At 38.6% G+C, this 20,256-nt stretch overlaps 1 protein-coding gene across 3 annotated transcripts in view; it reads right to left on the bottom strand.

Annotated features, from left to right (window-relative positions):
- LOC106878452 (uncharacterized) overlaps positions 1-11,105 on the bottom strand; it is a 51,016-nt gene extending 39,911 nt beyond the window's left edge. For 2 of the 3 annotated variants that reach the window (XM_089344691.1, XM_089344690.1), the window contains exons 1-4: positions 10,203-11,105; positions 5,959-6,204; positions 3,106-3,759; positions 108-254 (exon numbers count right to left, since the gene is read on the bottom strand). In XM_089344691.1, the coding sequence (XP_089200817.1) occupies positions 108-254; positions 3,106-3,759; positions 5,959-6,204; positions 10,203-11,015 (1,860 nt within the window). In that variant the 5' untranslated portion in view covers positions 11,016-11,105. Of the gene's footprint in view, positions 1-107; positions 255-3,105; positions 3,766-5,958; positions 6,205-10,202 lie in introns of those variants that run through there. The other variant, XM_089344692.1, reaches the window with a different exon arrangement.
- Between the last annotated feature and the right edge of the window lie 9,151 nt (positions 11,106-20,256).

The raw sequence follows: 20,256 nt of genomic DNA, 5'->3' as shown, positions 1-20,256 counted from the left end.
GACCAAGGGCTAAACAACAGCCAAAGCAAAAAAACATGGAACAGGCACGAAGAGAATACCTTTGATCAGGGATAATCTACAGCTGAACAAAAAGACTAACTGTTTACCTCTCGGTACATAGTGGTACATATGTAGATCTTGCTGTTTTTTACCCTTTCTTTGAAGTCTATAGGGGAGGATTCTGGCTCACGATGTCGGTTCAGCACGATCCATTCTTCAAGCATGACACCATTGTAGCCAGGCATTAGGAATATCTGGAATTTGTAGAAAAAGAGAAAGTGAAAGAAAGAGAAAGAGAGAGTAAGAGTGAGTGAAGTTGTGGTGGAGAAAGAGAGAGAGGTTAGGTGTAATGTGGAGAGAGAGAGAGAGGTGGGGGAGTTCTCTTTTGCTAAACCGCTAAGTTATGGGAATGTAGACATGTATTAACACTGGATGTCAAGCAATGGTGGGGGACAAATGCAAAGCCACACACACATATCATCATCATCATCATCATCATCATCATCATTTAATGTCTGTCTTCCGTGCTCACATGGGTTACACAGTTTCACTGGAACTGGTAAGCCAGAGAGCTACACCAGGCCCCAGTCTGATTTTGTCTTGGTTTATATGGCTGGGTGCTCTCCCCCACACCAACCACTCTGAGAGTGCTGTAAGTGCCTTTTACGTGTGTCACTGTCACAGGTACCTTTTATGTGAGACCATCATGAGTGAGTGTCTTTTATGTGTCACCATCACAGGTGACTTTTACGTGACACTGGCACTGTCCACTACTCGATTTCACTTTACCCGATGATTCTTCACAAGCACAGCAAACTGCCAAAGGTCTCAATTATTTGTCATCACCTCCGTGAGACCCAACATCTGAAGATCATACGTCACCATTATTTTCCATGTCTTCTTGAGTCTACCTCTTCCACGACTTCCCTCCACAATTAGGGATTGGCACTTATTTACACAGCTGTCCTTGTCCATACACATCACATGGCCATACAAGCACACCACATTTGAAGCCTCTTATGCCCAGCTTTTCTCTCAAGACGCTTACACTCTGTTGCACATGCACACTGACATTGCGCATCCACAAGGTATACTTAGCTTCATTTCTTTCACTCCTATGCATGTGTGTTGGCACTCCGTCACTTACAACGTCGAGGGTTCCAGTTGATCCGATCAACGGAACAGCCTGCTCGTGAAATTAACGTGCTAGTGGCTGAGCACTCCACAGACACGTGTACCCTTAACGTAGTTCTCGGGGATATTCAACGTGACACAGTGTGACAAGGCTGACCCCTTTGAATTACAGGCACAACAGAAACAGGAAGAAAGAGTGAGAGAAAGTTTTGGTGAAAGAGTACAGCAGGGTTGGCCACCATCCCCTGCCGGAGCCTCGTGGAGCTTTAGGTGTTTTCGCTCAATAAACACTCACAATGCCCAGTCTGGAAATCGAAACCGCAAGTCCACTGCCCTAACCACTGGGCCACTGCATCTTCACACTCCTATGCATATCCTCTGCAGTCACAGCCCATGTTTCACTGCCATATAGCATGGCTATCCACACAAAGGCATCATACAATCTGCCTTTCACTCTGAGGTTGAGGCCCTTTGTTACCAATAAAAGTAGAAGCTCTCTGTACTTTACCCAGCCTGTACTTATTCTGGCAGCTACCCTCTCAGAGCATCCACTTCCACTGCTGACTTGATCACTTGGGTAATGGAAGCTATCAACTACTTCGAAGTATCCCCCTTAGCATTTGACGAAGTTTATTTTCTGTACCTTTCTTGTGTTTATTGTACCTGTACATCTGCCACACAGAAAGACTATTTTCCCTGCTTCCACTGATATTGCTGCACTTCTTATGTGTCCATAGCTTGCACTGTATACATCTTATGGAGTTTCTATCTATGTCTTTTTTATATAATTGAGCAGGGCCATCTATCACACACACACACACACACACACACACACACACACACACACACACACATATATAGGCACAGGCATAGTTGTGTGGTAAGAAGCTTGCTTCTCAACCACATGATTCTGAGCTCGCTCTCACAGTGGTCAAGTGGCTTCTACTTTAGCCACAGGCCGACCAAATCAATGTGAGTGCATTTGGTAGATGGAAACTGAAAAAGCCCATTATATGAATGTGTGTGTGTGTGTGTGTGTGTCTTTGAGTCTGTGTTTGTCCCCCACCACCACTTGATAATGGGTGTTGGTGTGCTGAAGCCCTCGTAACTTAGTGGTTTGACAAAAGAGCCCAATAGAGTAAGTCTTGCAGTTGATTTGTTTTGCACCACCTTGAAACCCTTCAAGGTGGTGCTCCAGCATGGCCACATTCAAATGACTGAAACAAATAAAAAATAAAAAGATACAATGTTACATAGAATCCCTCAAATCTTCAGGTTGCACCATAATTAAAACAGGTAAATAATCATTTACTGCTATGCTGACATGCATTATGGCACAATATAGCGTGAAGTATTTCAGCGTAGCACCATATCATTATTAACTTGTTTAAATTTTGGTATTTAAAGTCAGTCAGCAAGTCTTTCTCTTTGAGGAATGCAATTAGTTTCCTGTGGACTATTTATTCCATGACTTTGCTGATATATAAGGTCTGAGAGATAGGCCTATAATTTTTAGTATCTGCTCTGCTTTCTCCTTTGTGGAGAGGGCATATTATTTAGTTCTATCCTTCAATTTTCCTGGAAGTTTACCACTTGCAAGAACATTCTGGAAAAGAAACTGTAGTGATCATGGAAGGGCCAAGGATTGCTAGGAACCCGTGAGGGTCAGCGGCTGAGTTTGCATGTACCTCATCTATGGCCAGTATTTCATCTTCTTTAATGTTGATGTAATTAATTTTTGCCTCTTTGATTACGAGTGAAGTGGCAAAGAAATTTTCTGGTTTGTTCACTTACTTGTGTCCCAAAAGAGTAGGGAACACACTTTGGAACTGTTCATGCAGTATATCACTTATCCTCATAGGGTTTCTTGTGTGTGTGTGTGTGGGGGGGGGAACCATCCTTTCATATAGAAAAATAAAATAAAAATATGTAGAAAAATTTGTACGGAGAAATAAAGACCAAAATACCTACCGCTGAATCTTTCGGCAAAAGATTTTTGTCTGCTTGTAAAATAATATACCAGGAGGCAAGGATCTCAGCCAGAATAAGACAGATGGTAGCTATCAGAGTAAAATTAATATCGCTACTTTTGCTTTCACAGCTGGCAACAAGGAATAAAGCTTGTTCGGTTTGGAAGACGTCACAAACAGTTGGGATCGCCAGGATCAAGATGCAGAGCAGTCCTGACAGGAAGAGTGGAATGCCAAATGCCCCAAAGTCCAAAGAGATCTTACAGGTTACATAAGCAACAAGAATTCCAATGAAACTAGCACACAGATTGGTCAGGAAGTTCTTTAGTTCGACTGGGTGCTCTCTCCAAGCGATAGATTTTGTTAGCACTTTCCAAGGTTGGGTCTCATCGGAGACAAGTTGGTGATTGATAGCAAATGCAATGCACACTGTGAAGACAGCTTTGCAGAAGGCGGCTATAGCTCCGGCTTTCCACCGGGCGGTTTCAATATCCAGGTTCTGGTATATGAGGTTCTTCTGGGCCCGGTAGTTCGCACGTTGCGGCACGCTCCGTGGGATGACTTGCCGTTTCTGGAGAGGTGGTAGCCAGGCGAGGGAGAGTGACAACAGAGACAGAAGAGGGAAAACTATTTGCCTCCAACTGCGGTCGTAACTCTGCATGATGTGATGAATTTGCATGGGAGAAAGAAACAAAAGAAAAAAAAGAAAAAGAAATATATAAACAAATATACAAGTAAATATATAAATATGAAAATAAATCATGGAAGCATACAGTGTTTGTTCACAAAGTTAGAAATAATGGTCATTGCATAGACTCTTTTACTCTTTTATTCTTTTACTTGTTTCAGTCATTTGACTGCGGCCATGCTGGAGCACCGCCTTTAGTCGAGCAAATCGACCCCAGAACTTATTCTTTGTAAGCCTAGTACTTATTCTATTGGTCTCTTTTTGCTGAACCGCTAAGTTACGGGTACGTAAACACACCACCATCGGTTGTCAAGCGATGGTGGGGGGACAAACACAGACACACAAACACACATACACATATATATATACACATATATACGACGGGCTTCTTTCAGTTTCCATCTACCAAATCCACTCACAAGGCTTTGGTCAGCCCCAGGCTACAGTAGAAGACACTTGCCCAAGGTGCCACGCAGTGGGACTGAACCCAGAACCATGTGTTTGGTAAGCAAGCTACTTACCACACAGCCACTCCTGCACCTAATATAATTCCTATATTGGAACAAATTTGGCTTACAGCTGTTTCCACTATTCATTATAGGTACATTACTAGTAGGTTTACTCATTGGTCTAAATGAGGAAAATTTAATGATCTAAGAAAATAAATACTACTTTTATCAGAGCCATTTAGTATTAATTTTCTTAAGTCATTCAATTTTCCTCAATTTACCTTATTCAATTTCTATATTAAATATATTGAATATTTTTTGTATATCAACTTGGCTAACTTGCTTGTCCTTACATTTACTCCTCTACCTGCTCAAGTAAAAATCTCTTGAGCACTATGAAATGTATTCTACACAGAGAATATCTGTCTCTCATCTATAAGCTATATGTCTACTGATCTATCAACCTCTCTTGTTCTCTCTCTCTCTCTCTCTCTCTCTCTCTCTCTCTCTGTATATATATATATATATATATATATATATATGTTAAATATATATTTTTTTACCAAAAATTTGGTAAAAAATATAGTATCTGTTAACAATCTTAGCAAAAAACTCACAGTTGAGTTTTTGTATATATATATGTGTGTGTGTGTGAGAAAGTTGGTATGTGAAAGCACGTGGTTGGATGTATAAAAGATAATAAGAGTGAAAAAACTACAGAAGGCTTGTTACATGGTTAAATCATGTAACACAAGCCTTCTGTAGTTTTTTCACTCTTATTATCTTTATATATATATATATATATATACATATATATATATATATATATATATATATATATATATATATACGGAGATGTACTTGCATAGCAAGTGACCTGATCTGAGATCGTGTGCTGGAACGAAGACAATTGCAGTGTGGAAATAACTTTAAATGTTGAAGTGAATCTGATGGCTTTTGTGTGTTATTTTAAATGGCTTATAAACACCTTCCACGCTGCAATTGTTTATATATATATATATAAAGGTTATGAAGGGTATTGGAGTCAACCAAACCCTAAAGATACAGGTAATACCGAGTAAGTGCTGTATACCGACTAGTTTTGCCCCTGTCGTTGTATAAACATGAGTGGGGAATATAACATAGGTCGTGTATTAGCGTGTGTATGTATAAAGAAAGAAAAGGATAAAGAGAACAATGGCAAAGTTAGAAATATATCTTTGACTCGATTCGGGCTATCCTTTGAGTAAACAACGCACATAGTATTCTGGATACGATAAGACATATATCCACCTTTGCTACTATAATTATCTCCGGAAAATACCCACAAGGATTCTTTGCATGGATGTTTACTGCTGGAATGGAACTATACTCCAAGTACTGTTTCTTCTTTGTTCTGTCTTCTGCGCATCGCTCTCACTTTTTATTACAAATCTCCTCTTATAGATGTAATAATCCATTCTCCTACTATTACCGTCTCCGATGAAGGGATACATTGGATTTTCCCTGAAACAGCTGTAAGACTTTATCCATAAAATTTATTTCTAACTTTGCCATTGGTCTCTTTATCCTTTTCTTTCATTATACATATATACATATATATATATATATATATATATATATATATATATATGTGTGTGTGTTTGTGTGTGGTGTGGACACGTGCACGCACACATGCATACACACAGAGAAAGAAATAATAATTAGCACCACATACATTTGCATGGCTATAGAAAGCCAAGGCAATTCCACTGAGTTCAAAGAACAGTGTAATGAGGAAGAGTATGGACCATTTCTTGACTCTTGAGAAGCCGATGCTGAGGCACCGATAGAGGTTGTATGCTGTTGTGATGAAGAATATCATTTTCATGAAAATTACACTGAACAAAGCCTCTTCATCACCAAGGGAACCAAAAACGAAGATACACATCCCAGTCGATTCCAGTAGACTGGTCAGTACAATCTGAAAGAAAAAGAAAGGAAACACATTGTTAGAAGGAGAAATGAAAGAGTCAAAGAAGGAAGGAAAAAAGAAAGGAAGGAAGGAAGAAAGAATGAAGGAAAAAGAAAGGAAGAAGGAGAAAAGAAAGAGTCAAAGAAGGGAAGGAAGAAAGAAAGAAAGAAGGAAGGAAAAAGAAAGAGTCAAAGAAGGAAAGAAAAAAGAAAGGAAGAAGGAAGGGAAGAAGGAGAAAAGAAAGAGTCAAAGAAGGAAAGAAAAAAGAAAGGAAGGAAAAAGAAAGGGAAGAAGGAGAAAAGAAAGAGTCAAAGAAGGAAAGAAAAAAGAAAGGAAGGAAAAAGAAAGGGAAGAAGGAGAAAAGAACGAGTCAAAGAAGGAAAGAAGGAGAAAAGAAAGAGTCAAAGAAGGAAAGAAAAAAGAAAGGAAGGAAGAAAGAAAGAAGGAAGGGAAGAAGGAGAAAAGAAAGAGTCAAAGAAGGGAAGGAAGGAAAAAGAAGGAAAGAAAAAAGAAAGGAAGGAAGGAAAAAGAAAGGGAAGAAGGAAGGAAGAAAGAAAGAAGGAAAAAGAAAGGGAAGAAGGAGAAAAGAAAGAGTCAAAGAAGGAAAGAAAGGAAGAAAGAAAGAAGGAAAGAAGGAGAAAAGAAAGAGTCAAAGAAGGAAAGAAAAAAGATGATGATATTGTATAAAAATACAGATGCCATAAAACATCGAAATAATAAGTGGCACCAGCACCAGTGCTTTTTATGTGGCACCAGCACCAGTGCTTTTTATGTGGCACCAGCACCAGTGCTTTCTCTGAGGTACCAGGACCCACATGAATGCTTTTTATGTAGCATATTCAACCCTTTTGATACCAACTCATTTCAGTCTAGCTTTGATTCTACTATAGAAACCCTTTGTTCCAAAGTGCTTTAACCTTTTAACTGAGAAATTAAATTTCATGTAAAGATGTTAAATATGTACCAAAAAATAGAATTGGTATTTTCTGTAAGTCACATTGTTTCTATAAACTTGACATTATAAAAAATAAATGCGCCCTTTTAAGGCCTAGCCAGGATCATGGGCTCGGTTTCCCGGTTCCAATAGCGTATGTGTTCCCCATCTGGACGGGACACCAGTCCGTCGCAGCGTTACTCATTTTTGCCAGCTGAGTGGACTGGAGCAATGTGAAATGAAGTGTTTTGCTCAAGAACACAATGCGTCACCTCGTCCAGGAATTGAAACCACAATCTTACGATCATGATGCTGACACCCTAACCACTAAACCACGCGCCTCCAGAAACTTGACATTTCTGAACAAAAAATAAACTTGGTACATAAATCTGCTTTCTGCAGTTAAAGGTCATAAAATTTTGAATGAATAGATCTGATTTCCAAAGTAAAAGGGTTAAAGAAGAACAGGAATAGGACTAAACTTTACTGACAGGATGAGTGTGTGCCCTGTCTTTGACAAGAAGGAATGAAAGAGTTTTATTGCACACATGGAAAGGGGACTCTCAGATTCAAAATGCACTGATTTCTTTTCATTTGAGGAATAACTAATTTTGGATACTCTTCACCCTTTAAGTGTGGAACTAAATTTCATGGTTTTTTTCAGTGATGATGTTAAATCATCATCATCATTATCATCGTCGTTTAACGTCCGCTTTCCATGCTAGCATGGGTTGGACGATTTGACTGAGGACTGGTGCAACCAGATGGCTACACCAGGCTCCAATCTGATTTGGCAGAGTTTCTACAGCTGGGTGCCCTTCCTAACGCCAACCACTCAGAGAGTGTAGTGGGTGCTTTTACGTGCCACCGGCACGAAGGCCAGTCAGGCGGTACTGGCAACGGCCACACTCAAAATGGTGTATTTTACGTGCCACCCGCACAAGAGCCAGTCCAGGGGCACTGGCAACGATCTCGCTCGAAAGTCCTTACACATGCCGCGGGCACAAGTGCCAGAAAGGCAACGCTGGGCACAGGTGCCATCACAATTTCGCTTTCGCTTGCCCCAACAGGTCTTAAAAACTAGAATTTGTATTTTCTGCAAGTCATGTTGCCTCGATAATTTTGTTATACCTCAATGAAAACTAGTTTCAAACATAACATTCCTCAACAATGGATAGATTGGTATTTAAAACTGCTTTCTGTAGTTAAGAGTGATGAAATTTTGAGTGGATATATTTGATTTCCCCAGTAAAATGGTTACCTAACATATAACAGGTTGTGTTGGATTGTTTTATATTAGTTTCAAGTTTTGGCAGCAGGCCAGCAATTTCAGGGATGTGGGTAAGTCAACTACATCGACCCCTGTGTTCAACTGATACCTATTTGATCAACCCCAAAGGGATGAAAGACAAATTTTACCTGGACAGAATTTGATCTCAGAATGGGAAGACAAACAAAATGTTGCTAAGCATTTCACGCGATGTGCTGATGATTCAGCCAGATCGCTACCTTCTTTATATTCAACAACATAACAGATCAGGTAATTTCACAGCATACACTATAGATGCTGTGGTAATCTGTACAATTAAGTAGCACTGACTAGAGCTCTCTCCAGGAGGAAATGCATCTTACATCATGGTGTCTCTAGAATGAATTACTTTGTACAACAACATTTCAGTTATCTTGTCCATAGATGTTGTAAATAGGTAGTAAATTTAGAAATATCTGTAATAGTCAAGTGTTCTCTCCAGGGGGAAGTGTACCTCTCATCACACTATCTCCACAGTAGAACACTTTACCCCTAACTACTTTTAAATAGTTCCCATCGTGTGTATACATGTGTGTGAAAGCACTTGTGCTTCCTGTAACTATGTTGGCACTCCGTCGCTTACGACGTCGAGGGTTCCAGTTGATCCGATCAACGGAACAGCCTGCTCGTGAGATTAACATGCAAGTGGCTGAGCACTCCACAGACACGTGTACCCTTAACGTAGTTCTCGGGGAGATTGAGCGTGACACAGTGTGACAAGGCTGGCCCCTTTGAAAATTCAGGTATAGCAGAAACAGGAAGTAAGAATGAGAGAAAGTTGTGGCGAAAGAGTACAGCAGGGTTCGCCACCATCCCCTGCCGGAGCCTCGTGGTGCTTTAGGTGTTTTCGCTCAATAAACACTTACAATGCCTGGTCTGGGAATCGAAACTGCGATCCTATGACCACGAGTCCACTGCCCTAACCACTGGGCCATTGCGCCTCCACTGCTTCCTATAACAGATAGGAGGGAAAAGATAGTCCACTGCAATAAAAAATATCCTAACGAAAGGGTTAATAGCTTGCTTTATACATAATTAAGTATGCTATTTCAATTATAAGTTTGGCCTTGCTCCATTTAACCATATTAGAAGTTATGAATCATAGATAAAAGTGAAATTTAATTGGTTATCTTGTTTGAGCTCCATCATCTCCAGTTCAATCAGAACAATACATGCTATCTCTTTCTCTCTCAATCAAGCTATTTATAGATCAAACCCAGCAGTGTTTGTTTGGTATCAATGAATTTTGTTGCCATAAAGAGTGTAAAAAGGTGAAAGGTAATGGTCCAGACAATTACCTTCATGGTGTTAAATAGATGAGGGATACATCTCCTGGAAAACACACTTGACTTTTGAGATTTAGTACTTATTTGCAGTAGTTAGTAGTTTCTTGGCACTTTGTCGCTTACGACGTCGAGGGTTCCGGTTGATCCGGTCAACGGAACAGCCTGCTCGTGGAGATTCAGTGTGACACAGTGTAATTCAAAGGGTCAGCCGTGTCACACTGTGTCATGCTGAATCTCCCCGAAAACTACGTTAAGGGTACACGTGTCTGTGGAGTGCTCAGCCACTTGCACGTTAATTTCACGAGCAGGCTGTTCCGTTGGTCGGATCAACCGGAACCCTTGACGTCGTAAGCGACAGAGTGCCAACTAAATTCATGTATTTATGACAGATATAAAGCAAGCATTAGTTGTTCAAAAGTTTAGTTGACTAAGATTAAGAATTAGAGGCTGAAAATACTCAACAGCCAATAACACTTACGATTGCAAGTCCAATATTATCTGGCCACGGGGTATGGCTTCCAAGACCACCAACCCATATTGACTGCAGCAGTGTGATGCAGTGGGGAATAATCAGCAGCAGCAGTAACATCGAGAATACCACATAATCCTGTTCACCATAGACATGGATGTTGTCAGAGCCACCGAGCATCAGAGAGGAATTGAAATGCTGAGTTAGTGATATCATTGACAAACGGCTGAAGACAAGGGAAGTGAGAAAGAGGGACCCAAGCAGGAATGTGGCTAACCACTTAATGAACGTCGCTAAGTATGGCACAGACGGTGAGTCAGCTGGTTGTTTCTCGAGGTCCTGCTCAAATTTCGACTTGCACTGGACCGTGAGACGTGTGCGAGGGACGGGGCGATGGTTTTCTTCGTTCCTCCTGTGACGGATCTCGTTTGCGCCCCTCCTCAACATCGTCGACGTTGACGACACAGATGATAATCTTGATGACACAATCAAGGGAACTGTCTTTAGTGATGCTATCTCTTCGTTGCTGTTGTCCTTGTGGTTGTCGTTGTTGCTGTTGTTGTTATTGTACTCAAGGTCTTCTTCAATCTCGTAATCCTCTCCTCCTCCTCCATTTCCTCCATTTCCTCCTCCTCCTTCGATTCCTTCTTCATCTGGTGGCCCAATGTCCATCAAGCGGGGTAAATGATGAATAGTCAACACCAGCAAGAACTGCAACTGAATAAAAATAAGAAAATATATATTAGAAAAGTTAACGCATGTACATTCGTTCACACATACATTTACACACACACACACACACACACACACGCATGCACACATACACGCGTGCACGCACACACAGATTTATACACCAACTATTTTTTACATGCAGATCATAAAGATGATGAAGATGATGACAACGGTGGTGGTGGCGGCTGCTGCGGCGGTGATGGTGGTGTTGGTGGTGGTGGTGGTGGTGGTGGTGATGGTGGTGGTGGCGGTGGTGGCGGTGGTGGTGGTGGTGTTGGTGGTGGTGGTGATGGTGATGGTGGTGGTGGTGGTGGCGGTGGCGGTGGTGGTGGTGATGATATAACTGGCATAAATAAAATTAATGCAAAAGAGGGTATCTTGACATGTTTGGTAAACAGATTGATAAAGTGCTTCGGTCACAAAGTTCAGTGAAATAAACGCATCAGCCTGATCATTGTCATTAGCCTATAAAAGAGCATATCATCATTATCATCCCTGTTCACTGATGTCATCAACAATACCGTCATCATCACCATCATCGACATTATCATCAATCATCATCATCATCATCATCATCATCATCACTTTTGCCAACATCAACATCATCAGACCCTTATATACATACATATATACATACATACATATAGTGGAGGCGCAATGGCCCAGTGGTTAGGGCAGCGGACTCGCAGTCAAAGGATCGCGGTTTCGATTCCCAGACCGGGCGTTGTGAGTGTTTATTGAGCGAAAACACCTAAAAGCTCCACGAGGCTCCGGCAGGGGATGGTGGCCAACCCTGCTGTACTCTTCCACCACAACTTTCTCTCAGTCTTTCTTCCTGTTTCTGTTGTGCCTGTAATTCAAAGGGTCGGCCTTGTCACACTGTGTCACGCTGAATATTCCCGAGAACTACGTTAAGGGTACACGTGTCTGTGGAGTGCTCAGCCACTTGCACGTTAATTTCACGAGCAGGCTGTTCCGTTGATCGGATCAACTGGAACCCTCGACGTCGTAAGCAATGGAGTGCCAACAACAACAACAACAATCCCTCCTGTCTTATATGTATGTATAAACCAATGAGAGAAACCTCTACATGGTAGATAAATGTATCAGAAATAGCAACGAAATCTCCCCAAAATCTTACCATCCTATGTTATATATATATGTAAATATGTACATATAAATCTACAAGGAAGACCTTCACATGGTAGGTAGAAATGATAGAAATAACAGCCAAATTCCTCTCAACTCATACCATACTATGTATATATTAAGGAATGAAAATACAAGAAAATCCTCTATATGGTAGCTATATTTGGCTGAAATATCAGGCAAACTTCGTTCACATCACACACTATGGTGTTAAGAAAGGGAAAACACTGGACAGAGTAATCCTGAAAACAGAAAGAATGGATATTGCTGGAATGCTTTAACCATGGGTTTGCTTCACCAGGGTGACTGGTGATTAAGTATATATATATTCACACACACATACTTAAGAGCATCTCTCTATACACATATATGATGATCACCATCATATATATATATATATATATATATATATATATATATATATAATTATTACAAATTAAAAGGGTAAAGGTTTATCAATTTATTAATTTATTAATAAATCAACAATTAATACTTTTTACCAAGCCCTTCGGTATGTAAGCACCTTTATCGGTGGAGAACTTATTTAAAAGTTCATATACATTTATAAACATAATTAAGGGGATCAGCAAACATTTGCTTCACCACATACCGAAGTTCAGAAATAGCAGCTAAAAAAGCTGAGACTCCAACAGAAGCAAATGTTTGCTGATCCCTTAATTATGTATATATATATATATATATATATATATATATATATATATATAATATATATGGTATATATATATATATATACCATATATATATATATATATATATATATATATATATATATATATATATATATATGTATATGTAGATATCTATCTATCTATCTATCTATATATATATATATATATATATATATATATATATATATATATATATATATATATATATATATATATATATATATATGAATATATAGTTTTAGGGAAAAGAACCAAGGTAAAGCTCAATTATATATACACATACATTCATGTGTGTGTGAACAGTAAAGAGAAAAGTCATCATCTAACGATGTATATACATGATGCCGATATTAAAAGGAAAAATATAATCCATACTCTCACCTTAGTGTCTGTGTATTTGTGAGTCCATATAAAATGCTCGTTACGTTCCTGTGTATATACACATTGATATATTATGAAACAAGGGGAAGGCAATAGTCCAAAGATAAGGGACTAATTTATATCTCCTAGCGATAATAACTATGACCCACATGTGCAGACACATACACGCATGCATGTGTGTGTTTGTGTATACACTCGCACGCACACACATGTGTGTATGTGTTTGTATATATATATATATATATATATATATATATATATATATATAAATGCATATATATGTATACATATATGTATGCATGTGTATGTGTGTATATACATATATATATATACATATATATGTATATATACATATATATATATATATATGTATATATATGCATACATACATGCATGCATGTGTGTGTTTGTGTATACACTCGCACACACACACGTGTGTGTATGTGTTTGTATATATATATATATATATATATATATATATATATATAAATGCATATATATGTATACATATATGTATGCATGTGTATGTGTGTATATACATATATATATATACATATATATGTATGTATATATATATATGTATATATATGCATACATATATGTATGCATGTGTGTGTGTATATGTGTATATACATATATATATACATACATATATATGTATACATATATATATATGCGCATCCATATATTCATACATATACGTATGCATATTTGTGTATGTATGTTTTATATATATATATATATGTATGTATGTATGTGTGCGTGTGTGTTCCTGCATGCATGCAGGTGTATATTATATAAGTAACAGAGAAGAGAAAATTAAACATCTAAAAATAGATCAAGACATGAATTCCTATACACACACATAATGTGTGTGTTGGTGTGTGTGTGTTTTCTGGATCTCATCGTAGCATCCTAAGTTTCATCGTACCTTACTATAAAGATTGATGTTTAGGTACCCCATGACTAGATTAAAAAAGGAGGGAACCATTCACATGCCCATCGCAGTCCCCAATTTCTTTTGATAGAAGTTGTCATTAAATACAAGAAGTTATTCACCAAGATGGAATTTTAGCCATTCTATTATGAATTCTTTTTTGATGCAGTTCATGGGAGTTCATTGGAGTAATTCTCTAACCAGAATTGGATTGCCTCTATTCCTAGGCTGTCGGGGATATTGGAAAAGGGATACTATTGGAAAAGGGATACTATTGGAAAATGGGTACTATTGGAAAAGGGATACTATTGGAAAAGGGGTACTATTGGAAAAGGGGTACTATTGGAAAAGGGATACTATTGGAAAAGGGGTACTATTGGAAAAGGGATACTATTGGAAAAGGGGTACTATTGGAAAAGGGGTACTATTGGAAAAGGGGTACTATTGGAAAAGGGGTACTAGTAGGGTGTTTTTATTTATTGTTTCAGGGAGATGATTGAGCATATATAGTTTGACCCTTCTGTAGCTTTTAATATACTTGAGCAATGGTTTTAAGAGGGTCTCTAAAAATTTACCGAGATGGTGACTTTCGCATACAGGGCCTGCTATTCATCATCATCATCATCATCATCATCATCATCGTTTAACGTCCACTTTCCATGCTAGCATCGGTTGGACGACTTGATTGAGGACTGGTGAAGCCAGATGGCTACACCACGCTCCAATCTGATTTGGTAGTTTCTACAGTTGGATGCTCTTCCTAACGCCAACCACTCCGAGAGTTTAGTGGGTGCTTTTACGTTTCACCCGCACGAGGGCCAGTCAGGCGGTACTGGCAACGGCCACGCTCAAGATGGTGTATTTTACATGCCACCTGCACAGGAGCCAGTCCAGCTGCACTGGCACAATCTCGCTCGAATGTCTTTACACGTGCCACCGGCACAAGTGTCAGGAAGGCAATGCTGGGCACAGGTGCCAAGTTGCATCCTGTGGCATATCTGTTATCAAATCTTTCAACTGGGTAACCAAGGCAGAAGGAAATGCACTAAGCAAAATGTTAAGTTGCTGTTGAGCTGACTGGTGAGCCTTACTCTGTATAGGTTTAACATAAATTTTCGGCTTCTCATTATTTTCTGCTGATTGTAGTGTTGTACCTTTTTATAATATGCCATGTCTTCTAATATGGATAATACTAGGGTTATATAATATACCTTTCCTTCACTGGACACTAAACTCCGCTTGTGAAGACCTGTTGAGGCAAGTGAAATCGAAATCAAACTAAATTCAACGACTGGCACCCATGCCAACATCGTCTCCTTCATTGGACATGAAACTCGGCTTGCGAAGACCTGTTGGGGCAAGCGAAAGCGAAATCGTGATGGCACCTTACAAAGAATAAGTCCTGGGGTCGATTTGCTCGACTAAAGGCGGTGCTCCAGCATGGTCGCAGTCAAATGACTGAAACAAGTAAAAGAGTATTTGCGAGAGGTTGACAGACATCTTCAGCCAGCTGGTTTTGCTACTTCAGGCTGACGACGAGCAATGACTCAGAAACATGTCCCTGAATGCTGGCTAGACTGGATGGGGGTGCTTGTCTCCCCCTTGCAAATATAAGGGCACAAGAAATGTGTCAATGCCGACAGGAAGCGGTCCAGCTTCCTAGGGCTAAATAACAGCGGTATGATTCCCTTATTGGGACTGTCACATTAAGTTGACAGTATACAACTGCTTTATATATATATATGTATGTATGTATGCATGTATATATCTATGTATATATATATGTATGTGTATATATATATATATATATATACATATATATATATATATATATGTGTGTGTGTGTGTGTGTGTGTATATATATATATATATATATATATATATATATAGGTATTGCAAATTTTAGAGGTAATACTTGATAAGTGTAAGCACCTGTATATGCCGGATAGTGGCAGAGGTGAAAGAATATATTAAACGTAAATTTCAATCCTTTGTGTTCTGTTTTCAATTTACGTATATATATATATATATATATATATATATATATATATATATATATATATATATATATATATATATGAATGTATATATATATATATATATATATATATATATATATATATATATATATATATATATATATATATATAGATATATATATAGATATATAGGGCAGGGAATCGTCAATTAGTAATAAAATTAATAATTAACAATTTTGCCGAGTAGCTCAGTATGAAAAAACCTTTATCGGTAAAACCATTTATAATCATAAATATACAGGGATTAGCAGGAGTTGCTTCTCCAACATACTGAAATTTAGAAATAGCAGTCAAAGAACTACTGATTCCAAACTACAAATTTATAGCAACTCCTGCTAATCCCTGTATATTTATGATTATATATATATATATATATATATGAATATATATATATATACATATATATACATAGTTATATATAGATGCGTTTATGAATTTGTGTTACAAGATTCCTGATGTGAAACCGTGTGTTGAAACAGATATTGTAGTATTTTGGGATGGTCACTTTTGTTTTTTGTTTTTTTTTGCCAAATAAACACACACACACACACGCACACACACACTACATATTCATTCTTCACTCATTTATTGCTGTTCTTATTCTATCTCATGTCCATTGTCTGGTAATCTTTTGTCACACATCTGCTACCTCTTTGGTGACATTTTCCATCTTCATGTGTGTTCCTGCAAAAAAAAAAAACAAAAAAAAAACATCAATAAACGAATGAAGAACAAATATATATTGCGTTGTTTATTTGGCAAAAAAAAATGACCATCCCGAAATACAACAATATATATATATATATATATATATATATATATATATATATATATATATATATATATATATATAGAGAGAGAGAGAGAGAGAGAGAGAGAGAGAGAGAGAGAAAGAAAGATGTATCACACAGGCGATAGATAGATAGAAAGATAGATACAAGCTCATGTATCAAACAAGTAGCAGGAACTTTGTACTATCTTCACAGAGATAATAATATCAGATAACAATAGATTATGAAAAATGTTAAAACATAATGAAGGAAAATGAATATTGCACAAGGTAATTACATTGTTGTAGAGAACATTGAATGAAACTATGTGATAATTATAATAACAATAACAATAATAATAATAATAATAATAATAATAATGAAAATGAAAATGAAAATACGAGCTGATTACTACCTAGCTCAGATACCAGGAAGCCCCAAAATGGCTGAAGTTCAAAAGATAGTGCTCATGGGAACTGCCCATATCCTACGTAAAATACTTTCTATGTGATCTCAAATTTTAAAACAAACTCGTAATTTTCTTATGGTTTCTTAGACATTCTCTAGAACAACACTATGTACAAATCCAAATATATGGTACCCTAGGCATAACACCTACATGAACTTCTACCTTGTTGTCTCTTGAGGTCTCTGGGTGAGACTTGGATCCAACTCGTACAAATGCAAAGCAAAAGTCAAACATATGATGATGATGATGATGATGATAATAATCCTTTCTACTATAGGCACAAGGCCTGAAATTTGAAGGGAGGGGACTAGTGGATTACATCAACTCCAGTGATTCACTGGTACTTAATTTATCAACCCTGAAAGGATGAAAGGTAAAGTTGACCTCGGTGGAATTTGAACTCAGAATGGAAAGACAGACAAAATACCACTAAGCATTTCACCTGGAATGGTAACGATTCTGCCAGCTCCCTGCCATAATAATATTAATAATAATAATAATAATAATAATAATAAACCTTTCTAGTAAAGGCTCAAAGTCCGAAATTTTGGGGAAGGTAATCACTAGTATGTAATCTATCAACCCTGAACAGATGAAGGGCAAAGTCTTTGGAGATCTCAGGTGGGGACATGTAATTCATGGTCTAGAGTGGGAGACATTTTAGGTAGCCAGGTGTTAAGTGGATGGCTGAGTTCATCCAATATCATCAGTGATGCTAACTCCATCATCCAACAGGTGAGTAAGGGTTGTCACGGAGCATATCATCATCATCATCATCATCATCATTATCATTTAACGTCCGTTTACCATACTGGCATGGGTCGGACGGTTCGACTGGGGTCTGGGAAGCCAGGAGGCTGCACCAGGCCCCAATCTGATCTGGCAGTGTTTCTACAGCTGGATGCCCTTCCTAATGCCAACCACTCCGAGAGTATAGTGGGTGCTTTTTACGTGCCACCAGCACAGGGGCCAGAGGAGCTGGCATCGACCATGATCAGATGGTGCTTTTTACGGGCCACCGGCACGAGGACTACAACTACAATTTCCATTTGATTGTAATTTGATTTTGATATTGATGTTGATGTTGATGTTGATGGACTTGACTCAATAGGTCTCCTCAAGCACAGTATGTCACCCTAAGATCCAAGGTAGTAATCCCTCAACTATCGTGGGTGTTACATTCCAAAGTCCCCCATGGTAGGTGAAAATCTGTGAAGTAGAAACACTACTGTACTGTATATTTTTGCATTTATAATAGAATATCATCATCATCATCATCATCATCGTTTAACGTCCGCTTTCCATGCTAGCATGGGTTGGACGATTTGACTGAGGACTGGTGAAACCGGATGGCAACACCAGGCTCCAATCTGATTTGGCAGAGTTTCTACAGCTGGATGCCCTTCCTAACGCCAACCACTCAGAGAGTGTAGTGGGTGCTTTTACGTGCCACCCGCACGAAGGCCAGTCAGGCGGTACTGGCAACGGCCATGCTCAAGATGGTGTATTTTATGTGCCACCCGCACAAGAGCCAGTCCAGGGGCACTGGCAACGATCTCGCTCAAAAATCCTATGTCAGCCAGTCAGGCGGATACAAATTATAAAAATAATAAAAAAAACACCACCACAGAGGATTCAATGAAAGCTTAAATAATAAACCGCGATAGGTGAACCACAATATGGTGAGGGATTAATGTATATATATCTATATAGACACACACACACGTACACATTTTGTGTGTGTGTGTGTGTGTGTCTATGTATGAACATATGTATGTATATGTCTGTGTTATCATACACTCACTGACCGTCACAGATATTTCTAGTGATGAGTATATAATTTGTAGGTGTGGGTTTGAAGACTTTGTTAACCACAGATACAAAAACATGCACACCATTCCTCTTATACACACACACACGCACGCACACGCACGCACAGGGGGGGCAAATATGTCTATGACTTTATCAGTGAAATACTATCAGATTACCTAACCTATAATCATTTATATATAGTGTGTGTGTGTATTGGTCTAGTCATGTGATGGGTATTAGCAGAGGACAGCTGCATAAAAATAGTACTAAAGTACGAGTTGCTTAAAGTGGATGTGACTTATGGAAGCCGGGGGATTCATGAAACATTAACTCTCTTTACTCTTTTACTTGTTTCAGTCATTTGACTGCGGCCATGCTGGAGCACCGCCTTTAGTCGAGCACATCAACCCCAGGACTTATTCTTTGTAAACGTAGTACTTATTCTATCGGTCTCTTTTGCTGAACCGCTAAGTTACGGGGACGTAAACACACCAGCATCGGTTGTCAAGCGATGTTGGGGGGACAAACACAGACACACAAACACATACATATATATATATTTACATATATACGACGGGCTTCTTTCAGTTTCCATCTACCAAATCCACTCACAAGGCATGGTCGGCCCGAGGCTATAGTAGAAGAAACTTGCCCAAGATGCCAAGAAAAAATTTCCCAGTCCATCTGTAGCAGAAGTATGTTTATCATTCAGTTTTCTAGCCTTAGATACTCTGATATTGGCTCATTCATGTGTTTTCTATAGGTGGTCACATGATGGTTGAGTTCTGGCTTGACGTGGGCTATCCCATTTCATCACATGACAGACCAGCCTAGCATGGGAAATTATGTTTATCCACTGGAGCCTACCTGCATATTTAGCTAGAGGAATCTTTCCTGCTATACTTAATGGTAGAGTGTGATTAGGCTATTATTTCTACCATGTCTAAAGACCACGTATTCTATTTCTAAACCCGATATTTCTGTCAGCTCTAGAGTCCTTATATAAGAAGCCTCTTCAGTATGTATTTGGCTTAAATTCTTTTACTGGCTTCGGTTACTGGACCATAGATATGAAAAGTCAATGC

The sequence above is a fragment of the Octopus bimaculoides genome, chromosome 28 (genome assembly GCF_046866305.1).
Source record: "Octopus bimaculoides isolate indiv1 chromosome 28, ASM4686630v1, whole genome shotgun sequence".
Classification (NCBI taxonomy): Eukaryota; Metazoa; Mollusca; class Cephalopoda; order Octopoda; family Octopodidae; genus Octopus; species Octopus bimaculoides.
This window is presented reverse-complemented; position numbering and strand designations above follow the sequence as displayed.